The following is a 17070-nucleotide window of genomic DNA, read 5'->3' as shown; positions in this document are numbered from 1 at the left end:
CACCCCTCCCATGAGAGGAACCTGCGCACCTGACGGGGCAGGAACCTGAGAGGAGACTACGAGAAGGGCTACCTGGACCGTCCCGCCCCAGGGCATCCTGCGCATCCAGCGTAGAGAATAATTTAAACCAAAAGAAAAAAAAAATGATTTTGACTATGCAAATGTTGTAAAAGACTACACTGGGAGTTCTTTACGTTGACCAAATTCAGTTGGTTGGTATCCGGTGCAAGAAGAAGACAATCCAGACTTGAGTCCACAGGAATACAGGAGATGCACCAAGTAATAAGGGACTGGTTCTTCACTGTTCATGGGGGTCAGAGTCAGTAAGATCTTTCTGTTGGTCAACTAACTTTTGGAATTTGGATCACCCAGACAACGTTCACTTCGATCTTTCCGCAGAGGCTCCACACAACTACAACGATTTGAAGAAGGAAAGGAAAGGAGAGAGAGAGAGAGGTGTTTGGGAAACTGGGTTCTTTGGTCAGCATTGAATTATAAAGTAGCAACTACCTACCTACCCACCTTCTTGTCGTCAATCCCAACAACTGTGAATCAGCTCTGTTACTTGCTTTCCCTGTTTTCATATCAAAAGGTACTCTTTCTCCCTTTCTCTCTCAAATATTCCTGTTGACTTTCATTTTTTTTTTGTTGAATATTTTCTGCAAATGGGATTGTGCTCTCGCGTTAAATCACGATCGTTGCGAAATTTTTTAGTGAATTGAGTTTCAGCGGGGGGTTTTGTTTTAAGAATGGGCAAGAAGCGAGTGATGTTGCCGGTGGAGGAAGTTGACTTGACGGCAGTCAAGTATGAACATGAAGCCATACAAGGTTAGATAGCTTTGCCTGCTCATTGCTTCATATGGGTTCTCCGTTTGGTTTAGATTTCTTCATTTTCACAATTTCATTTATATCCGTTTTCCTTCTAGATTTTAGAATGTGGCTTAGCTGCGGTTTAATTATTGCACTGGAAACATACGTGACTTGTCCTGATGGAGATGGTTACTTCTTCTGATTTGGTTTATTGGTTGCAGCTCCTCATTTAACAGGGTTTGCATTGAAGTTGTTCGTTTGGTTGCTTGAAGCTCCACTTGTAGGGTCTTTAATCCTGTCTTTATTGAAGAAGCAGAACAGAACGGATGAGGTTTGATCCTGATCCAAATAATGTTTTTTTTGTCCCTATTACACAGTTCATGGTTAAGACTGTTTTGAGACTGATGCAAGGCTGTTTTAATTTACAGGAGTTGCGGAGGACTGTGATTCCAGAAAAACCCATGTTTAAACCTGAGTTCCCACCTCAAGGTGTTTCTTGTTCCTGTTTTCGTGATTCATTTTCATTTTTTAAAATTTGTATCTTATACTCATCAATGACTTCATCCCTGTACCAATGCTGACCATCGACAGCTCAGTTCTTCTGTACAAGTCTTGTTGTTGTTGGCTTCCCCCCCCCCCCCCCCCCAACCTCTCCAATCCCTGAATGGGAAAGGCTTTAAGAGGGCGAGAAAGTTGTTTATTTTCCAGATGTTGGTGTTTCTGCTCTCTCCAATGGTCCATTTCTCTTTAATGAAATGATACTGCTTATTCTCTTCACTGAAACTCGATCCAGTTCCATTCCATCACCGAAGACTAGGAAAAATGGTTTCATTTCATAGAAAACTAAAATGACCTTTTCTGTACATTGACAAACCAGTATGACTTGATAATGTCCATTGAAGCATCTTCTTTCAGATAGAAATGCTATGCAAATTTCAGAAAATGAATAGTTTTATTGAAGGTGACAAGCAATCAGTGAGGTGTAACAATATGCTCATCTGAAGTACCAAAGTAACATAGGTTGCATGATTTTTACGGATGTAGAAAAGGAACCTGGTATAATTGTCATGGAAGAAGATAGCGGCGCTGGTGATCGTGTTGAATTAGCTTTGAAGTGCCTTCCTCCTTATGATCCTGCTCTTCACTGGTCTGGCGACTCTTTTCCATTTTTGTACTGGAAGATCCGTGATTATGCACATGCTTATCGATCTGGACATGTAACTCCATTAATGGTAAATCACTTCAGATTCTGTGCTGTCATGACAGTTCTTTTTAAATAATTCTGTGAAGGGAGAAATGAACCTCCAACATACAGGTTGCAGAGAAAATTATCCCAGTCATGGAGGAGTTCAACAAGAGGAAGCCTCCGATGCCATTCTTGATCAGCTTTAATGCCGAGGAACTGAGGACACAAGCTGCCGCTTCTACACAGAGGTTTGAGGAAGGTACTTGTGCTAGCTGCTAGTCATGCTAAACGTTATGAGTTTACAATAGACTGTGGTGGTTCCTGATGTATTGAGTATGGCTGAGCAATGCTGTCATCGTCCTTGAGGTTCCTGCTTATAGATATGTGGTCATTGGTTTTGTAGGAGAACCACTTTCTATTTTGGATGGCATTTTCATGGCAATCAAGGATGATATCGACTGTTACCCTTATCCAACTAAGGGTAATATCCTCCTTTTCTTCTTCCCATAAAAATCTTTTCCCCCTTAGAGATGCTTATACATATTTAACTTAGCTTGGAGATGTATCAATCAGGTGCAACAACATGGTATCATGAGGTCCGTCCTGTTAAAGAAGATGCAGTTTGTGTTTCAAAATTGAGGAGCTGTGGTGTAATTTTTATAGGGAAGGCAAATATGCATGAGTTGGGCTTTGGGACTACTGGAAACAATCCAAATTATGGGTAAGGATCCGCTTAACAGTGTTAAGTTCTTCTTGGAATATGTTAAATTTGCTTTTGCACTTATGAAGCATCGGTTGCAAATTTGTATTGAGTGTTCATAAGTTTTTGGACCTTATATGTGTCTTTCTTTATTTCTACTTTGTTGGTTAATTAGGCTTCAGCCTGTACTACCAATTATTAGCATCTTTATGTATTAGATTGATAAAATTGTAATTGTGTCTTAGATAGTTGGTCTTGCTTTTTTCTTTTTGATTCTTCTTTACCCTTATATCTAAATGTTGAATACTTTAATATGCTACCTTTCAATAATTGCCAGTCTTCTATGTTTTACACATAGGTAGCATAATTACTTACATCTGAGGCCTTTATTTATCTTGCCATCTGAAACCCGCTTTCAGGGATGTGCGAAATTGCTTTATAACCGTAGTTGTTTTCTAAATCTTGTTTTGTTACAGAACAACGAGGAACCCTCATGCACTAGATAGATATACTGGCGGATCTTCTTCTGGCTCAGCAGCAATTGTAGCTTCTGGACTATGTTCAGCTGCACTAGGAACAGATGCTGGAGGTTGTACAACATGTTAGATATGTTTCTAGCAATCCTTTTCTCAAGATGTAGTCTAATTCTGTTTCATGCTTCTCTGAACAGGTTCAGTTCGAATTCCTTCTTCACTTTGTGGTGTAGTGGGCTTGAAAACAACATATGGGCGGACTAACATGAAAGGGTAAGCTGGTGAACAATGGGTTTTGTGTAATCATTGCTGATGTCAGCCTTTTATCTTCATATAAGATGACATCCTTTTGTTATATTTATTTAAAGTACTATTGGAAACTTTAAATAGTAATCCATGGGTTTCTGGTATTTCCTCATAAGGAGTTCCACCCAATCCTGTTATGTGTTTTTTTCCTTTGTTTTTTGGGGGTGGGGGGCGGGGGTGGGTTTGGGGAGAAAAGTGTCTGGTTCCAAAGTTGAACTTTTCTTTGTAGTATATGCTATATAAAAATTACAGAAGGGTTACTGGTGGGAATTCCAGAACCAACCTCCTAGCCTGCTGAACCATTCCAGTCTTTTCAGTTTGGGTTAGGATATTCTGATCCATTTTTGGATCCAGAATTGTATGTATTAAACAAAATATTTGGGCTCGATATCTGGGTTGAAACATTTACACCCAATGGTTCAACAACAACAAAAACTCAGCCTTATCCTAGCTAAATGGGGTCGGCTACATGGATCCTTGCCCTCCAATTAGCTCTATTCCAGGTCATACTTGATACAAGGCCTAAGCTATGCATGTCTTTCTTCACCACTTTTCCTAGGGTCATTTTAGGTCTGCCACTGGCTCTTTTAGTTTCTTCAATCTGAATCAAATCACTCCTCCGTACTGGACAAACGAATTTCTCGTATCTTATCATGTATCGAAATTACTCCCAAATAAGTTCTAATATGATCATTCCTTACTTTATCCTTCCTAGTTTTGCCACATATCCATATCAACATCCTCATCTCCGCCACATTGGATTTATCTACATGATGCATCTTAACTGCCCAACATTCCGCACCATACATCATAGCCGGTCGTATGACTCCCTATAAAATTTTCCTTTTAAGTTTTAAAGGAATACGTCGATCACACAACACTCCGGACGCACTTCTCTACTTCATCCATCCTATTTTAATTCTCTGTGAAACATCATCCCCTATACCACCTTCTTTACATCCAATGGTTCATTATGCCTAATTACATGTGTTGATCTAGTGGAAAGCTATACAGAAACATTTTGGATTTTTTTTTCTGGGGTGGGAGGTACTAAATTCAATTAGTTTAGCGGGATTAAAGCTGTAAAATTAACACTAGTTACCTGGATTAGAAAGAGTGTTTGATTTTTTTGATTGGTAGTGAGGTGAAAGTAGGGCTGGATCCCAGGTCTTGGAAAAAACATGCCCCCGAGTTTTCCATCTGAACCAGCAGGCACCTTCCAGAATATTTTAGTTGAAAAATTATATATAATATATGTTCGAGAAAGTGTTATCTTTTTTAGTAGAACAGAAAGTATTTAATCAGCTTTCTGGTGAATAACTTGGCTTTCACTGGTTTGAGAATGTAAAGAGATACTGTTAAGCTTTCTGTCCACATAGTTGGATCTTTTGTTCTGTTATCTTTCCTATGATACGTAACAAGCTTGAATGAAATTGTGCATTTATTTTCTGAAGATAGTGGCCTATTAATTCTCTAGTTATTAGTAATAATTTTTTGTAAAGTTTCTACCACAAAAGTTCGAACTGGTAGGTGGAGGGACTCCCAGGTGTACAAGGGGGCTGTACGCTAATAAGTAGCCGATGTGGGACTAAACTCCTAAAATTCTTTTGCTTTTGAAGGCATGGTAATGCATAATGTTTTTAGCTCTCTTTTGATTTGTGTCTAGCTGATAAGTTAAGAATCATTTTAGGCTTTGTTTGGCATCAGCAATTCAAGTTTAGCTCTTCTTGGTTTTGTTTTACAGATCACTCTGTGATTGTGGGACTGTGGAAATCATTGGACCAATTGCATCCACAGTTGAGGATGTCATGCTTGTGTAAGCTTTTATCTGTGGGTCCTTGATGAATTATGAATCTTATTGCTTGTATTGTCATTACTGACTTGCCATTTTCAGTTGACTGATCCTTCTGCCAATGCTTTGCCTCTTGCCTCTTCATGAATCTGTTAGGTTGTGGCTGTTGCTTTGTCCTCCTGTAATCTTTTATTTTTTGTATGGTTAATCTACTATTTCCTGCATTTAAACTTTTCATGCCAGCTGGGGATTATCCAACTTTATTGCCACCTGAGTTGAGGATCATATGCAGTGAAACAATATATATATATATATGCAAACAACTTCTTGTCACCAAAGTGGTGAACTTACAATTTGTTACCTTTTAATTTCCCCTTGTCTTATTACCAAATATTATTTAATGCAGGGGTAAAAAGGGTTGTCAAAAAGTTGAAAGTCATTTAATGCACTGTTTGTGTGAAATGACAGGATTTACCTTCATTGAAAGAAAAAAAGTGTGTTGTATTAGAAGGGCAAAAAAGTAAGGTTACAACAAGATTTTTCCTATGTATACATGAGAGAAAGAACACTACCTGGGTGCGTAAAATGACCACCGCACCCCCATAGAAAGGCGGAAAATTCCAGGGGTGCGGCGGTCATTTCGCTCACCCCTGTGTCTGGGCACAGGGGCAGTGCACCACACACGCCGAGGTAGTGTTCTCTTTCCCTATGGTAGCCTGTCTTTACTAGAAGAGCAGAAAACAAGACAATATGCAAGCCCATTCATTACCTGTGGGACCTTCTTCCCCTAATTCTTTCCATTCTACCAATGAAAAATCTATAACAATTTGCAAATCCAGATTGGCTAATTGTTCTCTGATAGAACCTGCGCCCGTAGAGATTTCTCAATTTCGAAATGTATCGAATCCTTGGGTTATAAATATATATATTTATTTATTTATTTATTTATTTATTTATATTGGGTGCTAAGACTAAGACATAATATTTATTACAAAGTTATTTTTATTGCCATAGTTTGAGCAAACACTTTTTTTGCTGAATTCATAATCTCGTTCACTTCAGCTTGCAATTCTGTTTGGCCAAAACGATGCTACTAATATTTTTATTGTTGTCATTATTATTACAACAATGATAATAGTAATAAGATAAATAAACTAATCACAATGTGTTATGATGTTTCACATTGTTTGAAGTTCCTTATCAGGGCTCCTGATATATCAAATGTTGCATTCCCAAATTGGATATGCTCCTCACAAAATGCATATGTTAGAGACTGCTAGGAACAACTAAATGTGTCATCTCTTAGAACTTTAAATTCCATCAACTCCACTACTTTGTTCATATATTGTTTGAAGTTTTTTCTAAGAATTCCTGTATGTACATTCTTTGGACTTTTATGACTTGAGAATATAGATAAGCAATTGTTGCCTTCTCTCATAGGCTACTTTTTGTTGCAATTGATGATGTTCTTATAGTAGTGATGCATCATTCAGGTATGCAGCAATATTGGGCTCCTCTCTTGCTGATAGAATCAGTTTGAATCCGGTAACATTCTGAACCTATTCTTTATTCAAAATATGCACAGCATCTTTTTTAGTGTTCACCTGAACTGAAATATATTAGTAGCTCCAGACTTGCTTATGAACATACAAAAAACTCCTTTGCTGATTTATGGTTTCTTTTAACTGCTGTCTTTCTTGAGATCGAATTGCATGAATTTGTGCTTAATGTTTTAACTTACCAAGAAATTTAAACTCAAAATTTCCTTTTAATACATTTAAGGATTTTGTCCAGAAGCCATGTTGCTAATCCTTGTAACAAAACGGAAGCATATCCTTCAATAATCTTCAGATTTGAAAGTCCATCGGGAAAATGCATTAAGTATACACCTGATTTTCATTGGTTCTTTAGATTTTCTGATGTTGATATCGTCTTTCAAATCAAGTAATGAAATGCTTCTCTCAAAGATACTCCGTTAGGGTCAATGGCTACTGCATATCAAGCCCGTTTTGCACAATTTAGGCCTTTGACTCTCTTCTTCTGTATTCTACTCTTTTGATCTTCCAGAGAAAACAGGTAACATTTTTTACAGCATTAACAATGAAGGTCTTCCAGAAAAATTAAAATAATAGAGATTACCACTGAATTTTTCTATTACAATTTTTTTCTTTCTCAAAAGCATTTTTCTAGGTAGTGAAGTTGCTTTATCCTGAGCCCATATTTTTAATATCTTGAGCTGATATGCTATGAAAGATGGTCATACACCACATTCTTCGGCATCTGAATGACTTACTTGACATCATATAATGCAGTATTGGCATGCCCTTTTTTTTAACTCTTATTTCTTTTTTCTAGTCATTTTTTATTAGTGTGGAAGCTTGATCACTTTTACTAAACCATATTATGGGAATATTATGAAGCCTGTCTGGTAGTTCGGGTATCAAATCACTATTATTTCTCAATCTCAGGAAATGCATCTATTCAAACTTTTGCAAATAAAAATATGATTCTCATTTTCTTCACAATGGCTGTTCTAAGTTATGTAAAACCGTTCGCAATTTTTCAGGCACAGGAACTTTATAAGATGTTTTATAATAAACTGGAAAAAGTAGCAACTGTTGTTAACCATTCTTACCATAACAGTGGTGGCTATTATTCCATTATTTTCGTCTGTGGTTGGTTTAATATTACATAAATGTTATTAATTACTTTTTCTTCTATCAAATATTAAGAACTTTACTACTTGTAGGTTACATTCATAATAATAATTTAGTACTGCAAAAAGTTGAGAAAATGGCCACCATAAGAAAGATTTCTTTAACCATTAGAATGTAATTATTGAGGATGGCCACCATTTTGGCATCCCTTATCTTCAAGCTTTCTACTTGTTTCTTTTGATGCTAATGTATGTTTTTCTTGCCATGACGAGGTTTCACATGATTGTCTCCTAATGGGTTGAAAATTGTGCTATGCTTTTTCTGCTTAACAATGTTAAACCACGTAAAATGCATAATGTAAACACTACTTATGCTTTTGGTGCACCTCTTTTCTATATTTTGTTAAGTTGGTACTCCTTTTTCTCGCTTTGTCATGTGTTCCAATTCTTCTACCCTCAAACATGACATTTGTAAATGCTCAAGGTCTTATTTTTAAATTTGATAAGTATCTCAAAAACTATCCATCAAAACTATTGTCAACTTGTTTTTGTAGTCCCCCCCTTGTTTGCCAAATTTGACATCACATGAAAGTTCAAATGCTTTAAGATTACTACGACTCGGAAAGTATACAGAGGTATGGATCATGATAGTCCTTTTGTTGAGATAGGCTGAAGTGTCAACTTTCATGGATACTAAGTATAACTTTATGGTTATATGGTTGTTTATCTGCAGTGGTTTAATGATGTGTACTCAACTGATATTTCTGATAAGTGTGAGGAAGTTCTTAATCTGCTTTCACGAACTCATGGATGTGAAGTATGTATGCCCTGTTTGTAACATGTGATACTTTCAACTTCTTTATTCAGAAGGAAAATTTGGTTCAAGGATTGACACATAAAAAATTTACCTATTTTTTGTTCAAGACTATAGAGATTACAATACCGGAGCTGCATGAGATGCAAACTGCCCAAGTTGTTTCATTTGGTTCTGAATCACTATGCACATTAAATCCCGATTGTGAAGATGGGTACATTTTCTTACTTAAACTAGTCTCTAACTCCAATGGTTTTTGTATGGTTCCTCTAATTAATGATAGCTTTCACTTAAATGGAGTTATATTGCAACGTCTTGTTTCTTTTGGTCTGTAGGAAAGATGCTCAATTGGCACTTGATACTCGCACTAATTTGGCACTTTTTCGGTCCTTATCTGCATCAGATTATGTCGCTTCCCAGCGTATTAGGTGTGGAAAAATAATGCTCATCAACTTGAATAATTATTAGATTCTTGGGTAATATTATGGTCATAGTTTTAGTACCTATCCAGTTGTGCGGTATATTATGATCTGTTTTTCTATCCCTTTTTGGATCATCTGTTGTCCATCTTTTTGATATTCTCTTCTCAATTAGGTTGTTCACAACTTAATTAGTGATTATAATGTCAAATGTTTATTAATCTCCATATTCTCTCAAATTGATCGGATTGGATGCAGGAGAAGGATCATGTACTATCATATGGAGATTTTCAAGAAGGTTGATATCATAATAACCCCAACAACAGGGTATGATTGGCTAACTCTTACTAGATTTTCATGGACATAGCTTCTTATAATAAACTTGATGTTTTTTTTTTGGGCTGTTTTTTAGATTGATTCCCTACCCTTTTCAGTCTGTTCCTGCCATTTCTTTGACATTTCCTTGTAGTAATAAGGAGAATATCTGCAGGCTACTCTTTCAACCAAAGAGTGGATTTTGTCATGTATATACTTGAATAATAGAGTGAATGTAAAAGTTATGTTCGCATAGTGAATGTGATCATATATAACTTGCATAAAGGGATATTTTCTTGTAACTGACAATGATTCAAGATAACTTAGTATCCTTTTGCATTGCAGCATCACAGCGCCTGTAATACCTCCAAGCTCTCTCAACCTAGGGGAGTCAAATTTACAGGTTACAGGTTAGTCAGTATACCTGCATTGATAGTGATTTATCTTCATTTATTCTGAATACTCAAACTCAACTGAACCGTATCCCAACTGTCACTTATTCTGGATGTCTTAATAAAATACTTTTGCTTCTTGATGCATGATAAAGTCAATCATGCAAGTATTAGGACCAAACAAGATGTCAAATAACTCCAGGCAAATAAAAAGCTACATTTTTAAAAAAAAATTGGGAAACTCAATTTGGGTAGAATTTTTTATTTTGTAAAATCAACTCCACTTATAATGGAACTTGAATGTGAAGACACTAGTATACCACAAAAAATAAAAAAAAAGAATGTGAAGACACTAGAATTAACAATGGAAAATTTTTAATAATTCTACAGAAATCTGAGAATTTAATGCAATGAAATAGCCTGTGCACCCAGACTGACAAGCAATTTCAATCTGTTTTGCAACTCCCAGACAAAAAATATTTGGAGGAATTGTGAGAAGAAATCTATTTCAATTAGAAAATGAGCTAAATGTTTTAGTTTCCATGGTCCTTTACTGTCATGTGGTCGTTCTGTTTTCTCTTTTATTTTCTTTTTTTTTTTTAAATGATGGACAGGATTTATTAGTAAGAGAAATAATTCCAAATGGTTCAGTACATGTAGAATGTACAATCCAATTCAAATGAAATCAAGGAGGATAGAGAAGTAACTACACAAGAATAACAGAAAAAGAATCCTATAATGAAGCTAATGGCATCATGCGTGATCTAATATCCAAAATTAAGACCAGACACTCCTGTATTGGCTGATCCATCCACTTGGAGATTTTTCGTCCTTATTATCCAGTGCTGTGTTCATTGGAGAATTTCCTAATTTTGGGAGAAAACCTCTGTGGTCCTCCAGCCTTGCTATAATATCATCCTAGCACAGCTGATGAATCACCTGTTCTCAGAAAACTTTGAAGCTTTACTGTTCCCTGGGATCGTCTTTGGGCCTTTCCTGCGCAGCTTAGGTGGAGGGTGAAGAAGGTCTCCTTCCGGGGGGGCCCGAGCCATCAGTGAGATACCACTCTAGAAGAGCTAGAATTCTAACCTTGTGTCAGGACCTACGGGTCAAGGGACAGTCTCAGGTAGACAGTTTTTATGGGGCATAGGCCTCCCAATAAAACCTAAGAGTAGATTCAGGTCTTACCGATGTCAGACAGCCAAAAGCTCAGAGAAATATGTGAATCACCTGTGACTATGGGGCTGATTAATATGAATCATAGATTCAAAATAATCTCATGTTTGCAGATCCCCATTCTCTTCCAGCCTTCTCTTGCAGCCATATTTCTCTTTCTTAATATATCTCTACTTGTTAGAATTTTCATTTTTCAATTTCAGAGGAAGAAAGATGTTCCAAGTATACACATGGTGTTTGTCTACTCTTCACTTTGAACACTTATCTGTTTTCCTTGTGATATAAAGCATTTAAGTCTGGATTCTAATCGAACTATCATGGTGTGAGGATTATTTGAGAGTCCATTACCATCATGTTCCTTGGTTATCTTCTGCCCGTTTGCACTTTAGCGTAATATTTGCTACTTATATGCAATATTAGTCATTCAAAATCGGGGGCAATCTTGACATGGATTGTGACCCATTAAGTCTATCAAGTCCATCTGATGCATGTTAACACTATTTCCATTAGTGACATGTGCAAAGATATTTTTTCAATGACTAGTATTCTTTTGTTTTTTATGAAGTGTTCTTAAATAGAATGTGGGTCCAGCATCAAATATCCTATGCTTATATCTGTCAATGGAACACAACAATTTTTCAATGTTTTTTTTTTAAGCAATGATTTCCTTAATACAGTGATTTTTGCTACCTGGTCCTAGTAGTTCAGAAATTATCTTGGGAAATCACTAGATAATGCATCATGATTGTTCAAAATTTTAGTATTTGATTCATGACATTTGGGAAGGTTTTTATTCTGAACTTTCCTTTATGAATACTTGAAATTGCATGTGCTCAAAAGACAAAGGGCTCCATCTGGTTGAATGTGAAGTAATAAAAAGTACTAGTGAAATATTTTAAGAAGAAAAGGCTAAGACGTGATAGAAAATAACACTATTTTCAGTAGTAGTTGAACTGAAGTGAAATTTCTGCATTGTCGTACTTTTCTACTAAACTCTAAGTAATTTATTTGAGAAGTGAAGAAAAATTTAGTTACGACATCCAATAAGTTGTTAATTCCCTTCACCGTAGTATCCCAGTCTCCCCTTCTTGCATCCTCTGTTGGAACGGTTCTGAAGACATTGACCACCTTTTCTTTGCTTGCCCATTTTCTTCTACCATCTGGCAGAAAGCACTATCTTCTATTTGGCCTCGCAGCAGGAGACCTCTCCCCTTCGCTAGAGAATGGCTCTGGATGGTCATGACCTTCCCTGGATGTTCTATCTGCAACACTGTTGGTAAGCTTGTGTTTGGCGCTGCCCTGTACCACATCTGGATGGAGAGGAACCTTAGAAGATGGACCACCAATTCTTGGTCCTATGATCAGATTTGGAAAGCCATCTCTTTGGATGTTTCCTCCAAGTTGACTCTTCTCCCCCATAAGGACTTTTGTGACTCCCTAAGGAATAGGCATATTGTTGTTTCCTGGGGTTTGGATAGTGCTCTTTTACAGCCCCACTCCCTTTCTTAGTTTGGTTTGGGGCTTTTTTCTCCCCCCTGCTTTCCCCTTGTACATTCCCCCCCCCCTCTATTTTCCTCGTTTTGGTAATATATTTTTTACCCACCAAAAAAAAAAAGTTGTTAACTCTACAGTAATTGTTAGTGATTAGAGAAGTTTCCCTTTTGTTTTGGTTTTAAGTTTACATCACAGCATTTTACATCCACTCAAAATTATCCAAGTTGTAATCTCTCATTGGTTATTTTGGAGTGATCTTGATACTAGTTACAGAGTGATATCTGACTACTTTAATTTTCATTTGTGAAATTCATTATTTTCTTGTTAGTCTCATACTCTCATCTCATACTTTATAAATGTGGGTTTCAGGATATCTCATGCAGTTTGTAGTATCAGCCAATCTTCTTGGACTCCCTGCCATATCTGTCCCTGTGGGTAAAACTTATCCATGTGTTGGTATTTGTTCACTGAAGTGTTTTATGGTGTTATTGTCTGATTAGCTGATATGCTGCTTCATGGGTTGGTTGGCAGGAGAGGGACCAATCTAGACTCAAGTGGAATAAGATCCACATGAGCTTTACAATTTAAGACAAAAGTGTTTTGAAAGAAAATAAGATTTTGTGTAAACCGCTGGTAGTTCGTTACAAGCTCATAAAACTTGCTGATCTATTAAAAGAAACTTCAAATAAGGAAACTTTCCTTCTAGGTTCCTAATTCATTAGAATTATATTCCTCTTTCCACATGTTCTGCTATCAAGTTCTTTTTCCCCATTCAGCTGATTAGGTGTCACATATATCAGAATGCAATAGAAAGAAATCAACACACTCCTCAAAATATGGATTCCAATGCCATCAAACTAAAAAGGGCATACCTAGTGCGCGAGGCTCCCGCCACTACAGGGTCTAGGGAGGGTCATTATGTACGTAGCCTTACCCCCGCTTCGCAGAGAGACTGTTTCCCGACTTGAACCCACGACCACTAGGTTGCAATGGAGCAACCTTACCGTTGCGCCAAGGTCTGCCCTTTATATTACAGTCCCTCTACAACATATTGATTTTGGTCTTTGTAATAAAATCGACCCTTTAAAGCATAGGTGTCAAGTCGTCGCCTAGGCACCCAGGCGCCTTGGTCGCCTAGTTGGTTTCGCTTTGATTTTTTTTACTCTCTCCAACACCTTGGGTCGCCTAGACGTCGTGACAACTATGCCTTAAAGTTGTAAGAGCTAATCCAATATTATGAGTTCATATAAATGAGAAATTCGATCTGCTTGCTCCCACAATTGAACTTTTTATGTTTCTTTTGGTACATTTCCATGTGATCCATCCATCTTCTGACCAAAAGCTTCTGGAAACTGGACGAAAACCTTCACTGGAACATATATTCCTATTTAACTGCATTAAACAAGTATAGTGACGAATTATTTATCCTCTTGAACCTCTCCTGAAAAGCCTCCACAGAGCCAATCAAAGATTTGACACTCTTGACTTGATTGGCAGCTGACCAATGTGTAACAAGGATTCAAAACTTGGGTGATAGATGATACATAATCATAACAGAGTTCACAGTCATGTAGTACTCCTGTGCCAATCAGGCTCCTCTAGACAGCCTCACCAGAGAATCATGTGTCTTTTTGATCAGTGATATCAATTGTCAATGAGGATGAACATGCTTCATGTTGGGATATGTAGACAATTTGATTAAACTTTAATTTTTGAATCTTTTTCATTGTCTCTTAAGTTTTGGTTGAATAATAACCCTTCTGCAAGATTATAGTAGTTACTAAAACTGCAACTAAAATGCATGACAATGCTAATCATCTTCATCTATTTCACGCTTGTGAAAAACTGGGAGCTAGAAATTCATGTAAAAACCTCAGCAATGACAAATAATGATGCAGTTTTCTGTTTTTTCATTGTGAGTACTTCTTGTGCTTCCACTGCATAAATTTCCTGCTTGTTCTTCACTTTGATTACCTCTTTTTTTTTTTTTTTTGGTCTCTTGGTTTGAAATGCTCTTGAGAAAAATGTTTTGTTCTGGAAGGGACTTCCATGTATTACAAATATAATTAGGACTAATGTTTGTTATGAATGATCCATGCCTGAGAAAGGGTCCTGAACTACTTTAAGACCCTCTTTCCATCTCAAGTTCAATCAATTCTGCTTTTACTCATCTTCAAGATGAGCTTGTAGTTTTTTTCTATTGATCTTCTTTTTCTAACATATTTCGTGTTTAGATCGGTCATGACAAACAAGGTCTTCCAATTGGCTTGCAACTGATAGGCCGTCCATGGGCTGAAGCTTCAATCTTGCGTTTAGCTTCCGCTGTGGAGGTACTATTATTTGACTGGAATGATATATAGGATGCTGTTTGTAGAGATTTTCATAACTTCTATGTTCTGCCATTTCCATCTAGCAATTGAAAAGTGCACAGCTAATGTATGGCATATCCTTCTTGTGTTTTTCAGGAACTCTGTGCAGATTCTAGGAAGAGGCCTTCGACCTTTTATGACGTCCTGAAGGGGAATTAGAGCGTTGTAGAACATTACTGTGTTGTCTGACAGAATCATTATAAGAATCTACCCCTTCTCCATAGGGTGCACAAAAGCACTTGTATTTTTTGATGTTTGTTCTTATGAATGCCTGGTGGACTATATTCCCTGCTGTGCTCCAAAATAATCTGTTTTCCATTGAAAATTCCAGGATATGCCCAGTAGAAATTCAATGATTCATCCACTTTGAGTTTTATAGAGGTGTTGCTGGGGCGATGGTTAAAAACTTGAGCCACTACCATGAAAGAGGCTGGTTCATGTTTGAGGGAAGCCATTATACGCAAAAAAATGCTGAACATTGAACCAACATTTTTCATGCTAGCAGCTGAAGCTTGAGGGAAGTGACTTTTTATAGACATTGTTTTCCTCGTCAGTGAAAGAATTGGGCTATTAGTTGACATACTATGTATTGTTTACCTAACTCAACTTTGGCAACTTTAGGGTAATTTCTGGTTAAACGTACCTTCCCATCCAACCATTGCCATGACTAAAGGAGCTTTTCATACTACTCAAAAAGACTATACCAGGTAGAAAGTTATCTTTGCGTGTACTGTTGGAAAATTTGTTATGCCATATATGAAAACCAGCGCGCCCCCAGTCAGCGTGTCCAGCCAGCCCAGCGGTTGGATGCTTGTTGGGTACTCCCTAGCTGATGCGCTCGCTGGAGAGGATTTCGATCCTTTAAAAAGAGAGAAAATCACCCTTTCGGATATAGAATTTCCCCCCAAAAAAATCCTAAAATAATGTTGGGAGAAATCTAACTCACCTTAGGTAGCTGAGGGTCGTCTCTTCGAATCTGGAGTGCCTGCTCAGGTACTTTCTCTCTCAAACTGTCGCTAGTAATGGGTGATACATTATTCAGTGGGATGCCGAAATGCATTCTCTGTGATGAGGCAGAGGGAGAGATTAAGGGTTCAACTGTTGATGGTCACCAAGAAGCAAGCAATGAGATATCAAATGAAAAATCCATCCTTCATCTTGTCTTGCATTTATTGCGGTAGGTTGACTGTAATAATGAACTAATGATGAATCATGTCCATGTGCTTATGCTCTAATTGGGGGGAACACTGGAAAGGGTCTTCAGACCTCTGTGTTACCAAATCATCTGCATGAATCAATTGCTCCCTCCACTGGAATGAGATATTTTACATTGGAGAGCAAGAGATGAGGCTTTTATAATGCAAGGAGCAAGACTCCTAATCACTCCATTACTCATACATAGCCACCCAACACAGGAATTTATATTAGCCTGGATCATTTTAAGCACTTTCTTCATGAAGGTACTCTACTTAAGAGTTAATTACTACCCTAGTGAAATTTTGGTTCGTTGATGACTTATATGTTGCTTTGAGGCCAACCTGCAATATACCATAGATTGCTGCATGGGGGGGGGGGGGGGGAGGAGAGTTTTTATTTCTTTTCATTTCCCTCCTATTTTTCTTTTTAAAATATTTCTTCCCTTGCCTTTTTCTTTTTGTGATGTTTGAGTTTGACAATAGAGGTAAAGACATCCTTGTGTAATGGTTTTTTTTTCTGTTTTTTTTAAAAAACTTTGTTTTTTATTATGTGCAAGGGTTAAAACTGAGACAAAGTCTCAGCCTAATTTGTTCATAGCTAATAAATCAACCATGGTGCACTAGAGAAACTAAAATAACAAGATGACAACAAAATTTATGTGGTTTCACAAGGGGCTGAGGGTTGAGATGCCCATTTTCTACAAATTTTGGAAGAAGTACGATTAGAAAGCTCATTTTTCTGTCCCTGGTCTTTCTTATAATACAAGACTGATCCTTGTAAACCTCTGTCGACTTCATCTTTCTCATAATACAAGGCTGATTCCTGTGAACACAATAAAACATAAATACCTAATGAATACTGAAACTGCCTGGACCTGGGCAGGAGGGTGCTGCAACACCTTGGGACCCCAATTAAGGCATTGAAAAAACGTATACTGAGCATATGGATAAAGAAGCCATCTCTTGACAACA

The 17070-nt window shown here is 37.3% G+C and overlaps 1 protein-coding gene and 1 long non-coding RNA gene across 4 annotated transcripts; one reads left to right on the top strand and one right to left on the bottom strand.

Annotated features, from left to right (window-relative positions):
- Positions 1 to 537: 537 nt before the first annotated feature.
- Positions 538 to 15276, top strand: LOC122657829 (fatty acid amide hydrolase-like). 3 transcript variants are annotated; one of them, XM_043852621.1, is made up of 21 exons: positions 538 to 592; positions 749 to 828; positions 1032 to 1141; positions 1239 to 1299; positions 1855 to 2042; positions 2126 to 2255; positions 2400 to 2477; positions 2570 to 2717; positions 3173 to 3285; positions 3367 to 3442; positions 5220 to 5291; positions 6761 to 6812; positions 8478 to 8558; positions 8657 to 8740; positions 8848 to 8951; positions 9073 to 9165; positions 9415 to 9483; positions 9817 to 9881; positions 12903 to 12964; positions 14768 to 14863; positions 14999 to 15276. In XM_043852621.1, the coding sequence occupies exons 2-21, from the start codon at positions 750 to 752 to the stop codon at positions 15059 to 15061; spliced, it is 1824 nt and encodes a 607-aa protein (XP_043708556.1). In that variant the 5' UTR covers positions 538 to 592; position 749; the 3' UTR covers positions 15062 to 15276. The 3 variants fall into 3 exon arrangements, with proteins under 3 accessions (XP_043708556.1, XP_043708555.1, XP_043708557.1); XM_043852620.1 differs by lacking the exon at positions 538 to 592 and having other exon boundaries at positions 731 to 828; XM_043852622.1 differs by lacking the exons at positions 538 to 592; positions 749 to 828 and having other exon boundaries at positions 1240 to 1299.
- LOC122657834 lies at positions 909 to 1118 on the bottom strand. The gene is made up of 2 exons (XR_006332373.1): positions 982 to 1118; positions 909 to 940 (listed from the first exon to the last, which is right to left on the bottom strand). It is a non-coding gene; the product is annotated as an uncharacterized LOC122657834 (long non-coding RNA).
- Positions 15277 to 17070: the final 1794 nt, after the last annotated feature.

This window comes from Telopea speciosissima, chromosome 4, assembly GCF_018873765.1.
Source record: "Telopea speciosissima isolate NSW1024214 ecotype Mountain lineage chromosome 4, Tspe_v1, whole genome shotgun sequence".
In the NCBI taxonomy this organism is placed as follows: domain Eukaryota; kingdom Viridiplantae; phylum Streptophyta; class Magnoliopsida; order Proteales; family Proteaceae; genus Telopea; species Telopea speciosissima.
Note: the sequence above shows the minus strand (reverse complement) of the source record. Positions and strands in the feature narration are given on the sequence as shown.

Coding starts and splice junctions, on each gene's coding strand:
- LOC122657829 (XM_043852621.1), top strand. CDS start 750: ATGGGCAAGAAGCGAGTGATGTTGCCGGTGGAGGAAGTTGACTTGACG. Junction 8,741..8,847: donor CACGAACTCATGGATGTGAA/GTATGTATGCCC, acceptor TTTTTGTTCAAG/ACTATAGAGATTACAATACC. Junction 9,484..9,816: donor ATAATAACCCCAACAACAGG/GTATGATTGGCT, acceptor TTTGCATTGCAG/CATCACAGCGCCTGTAATAC.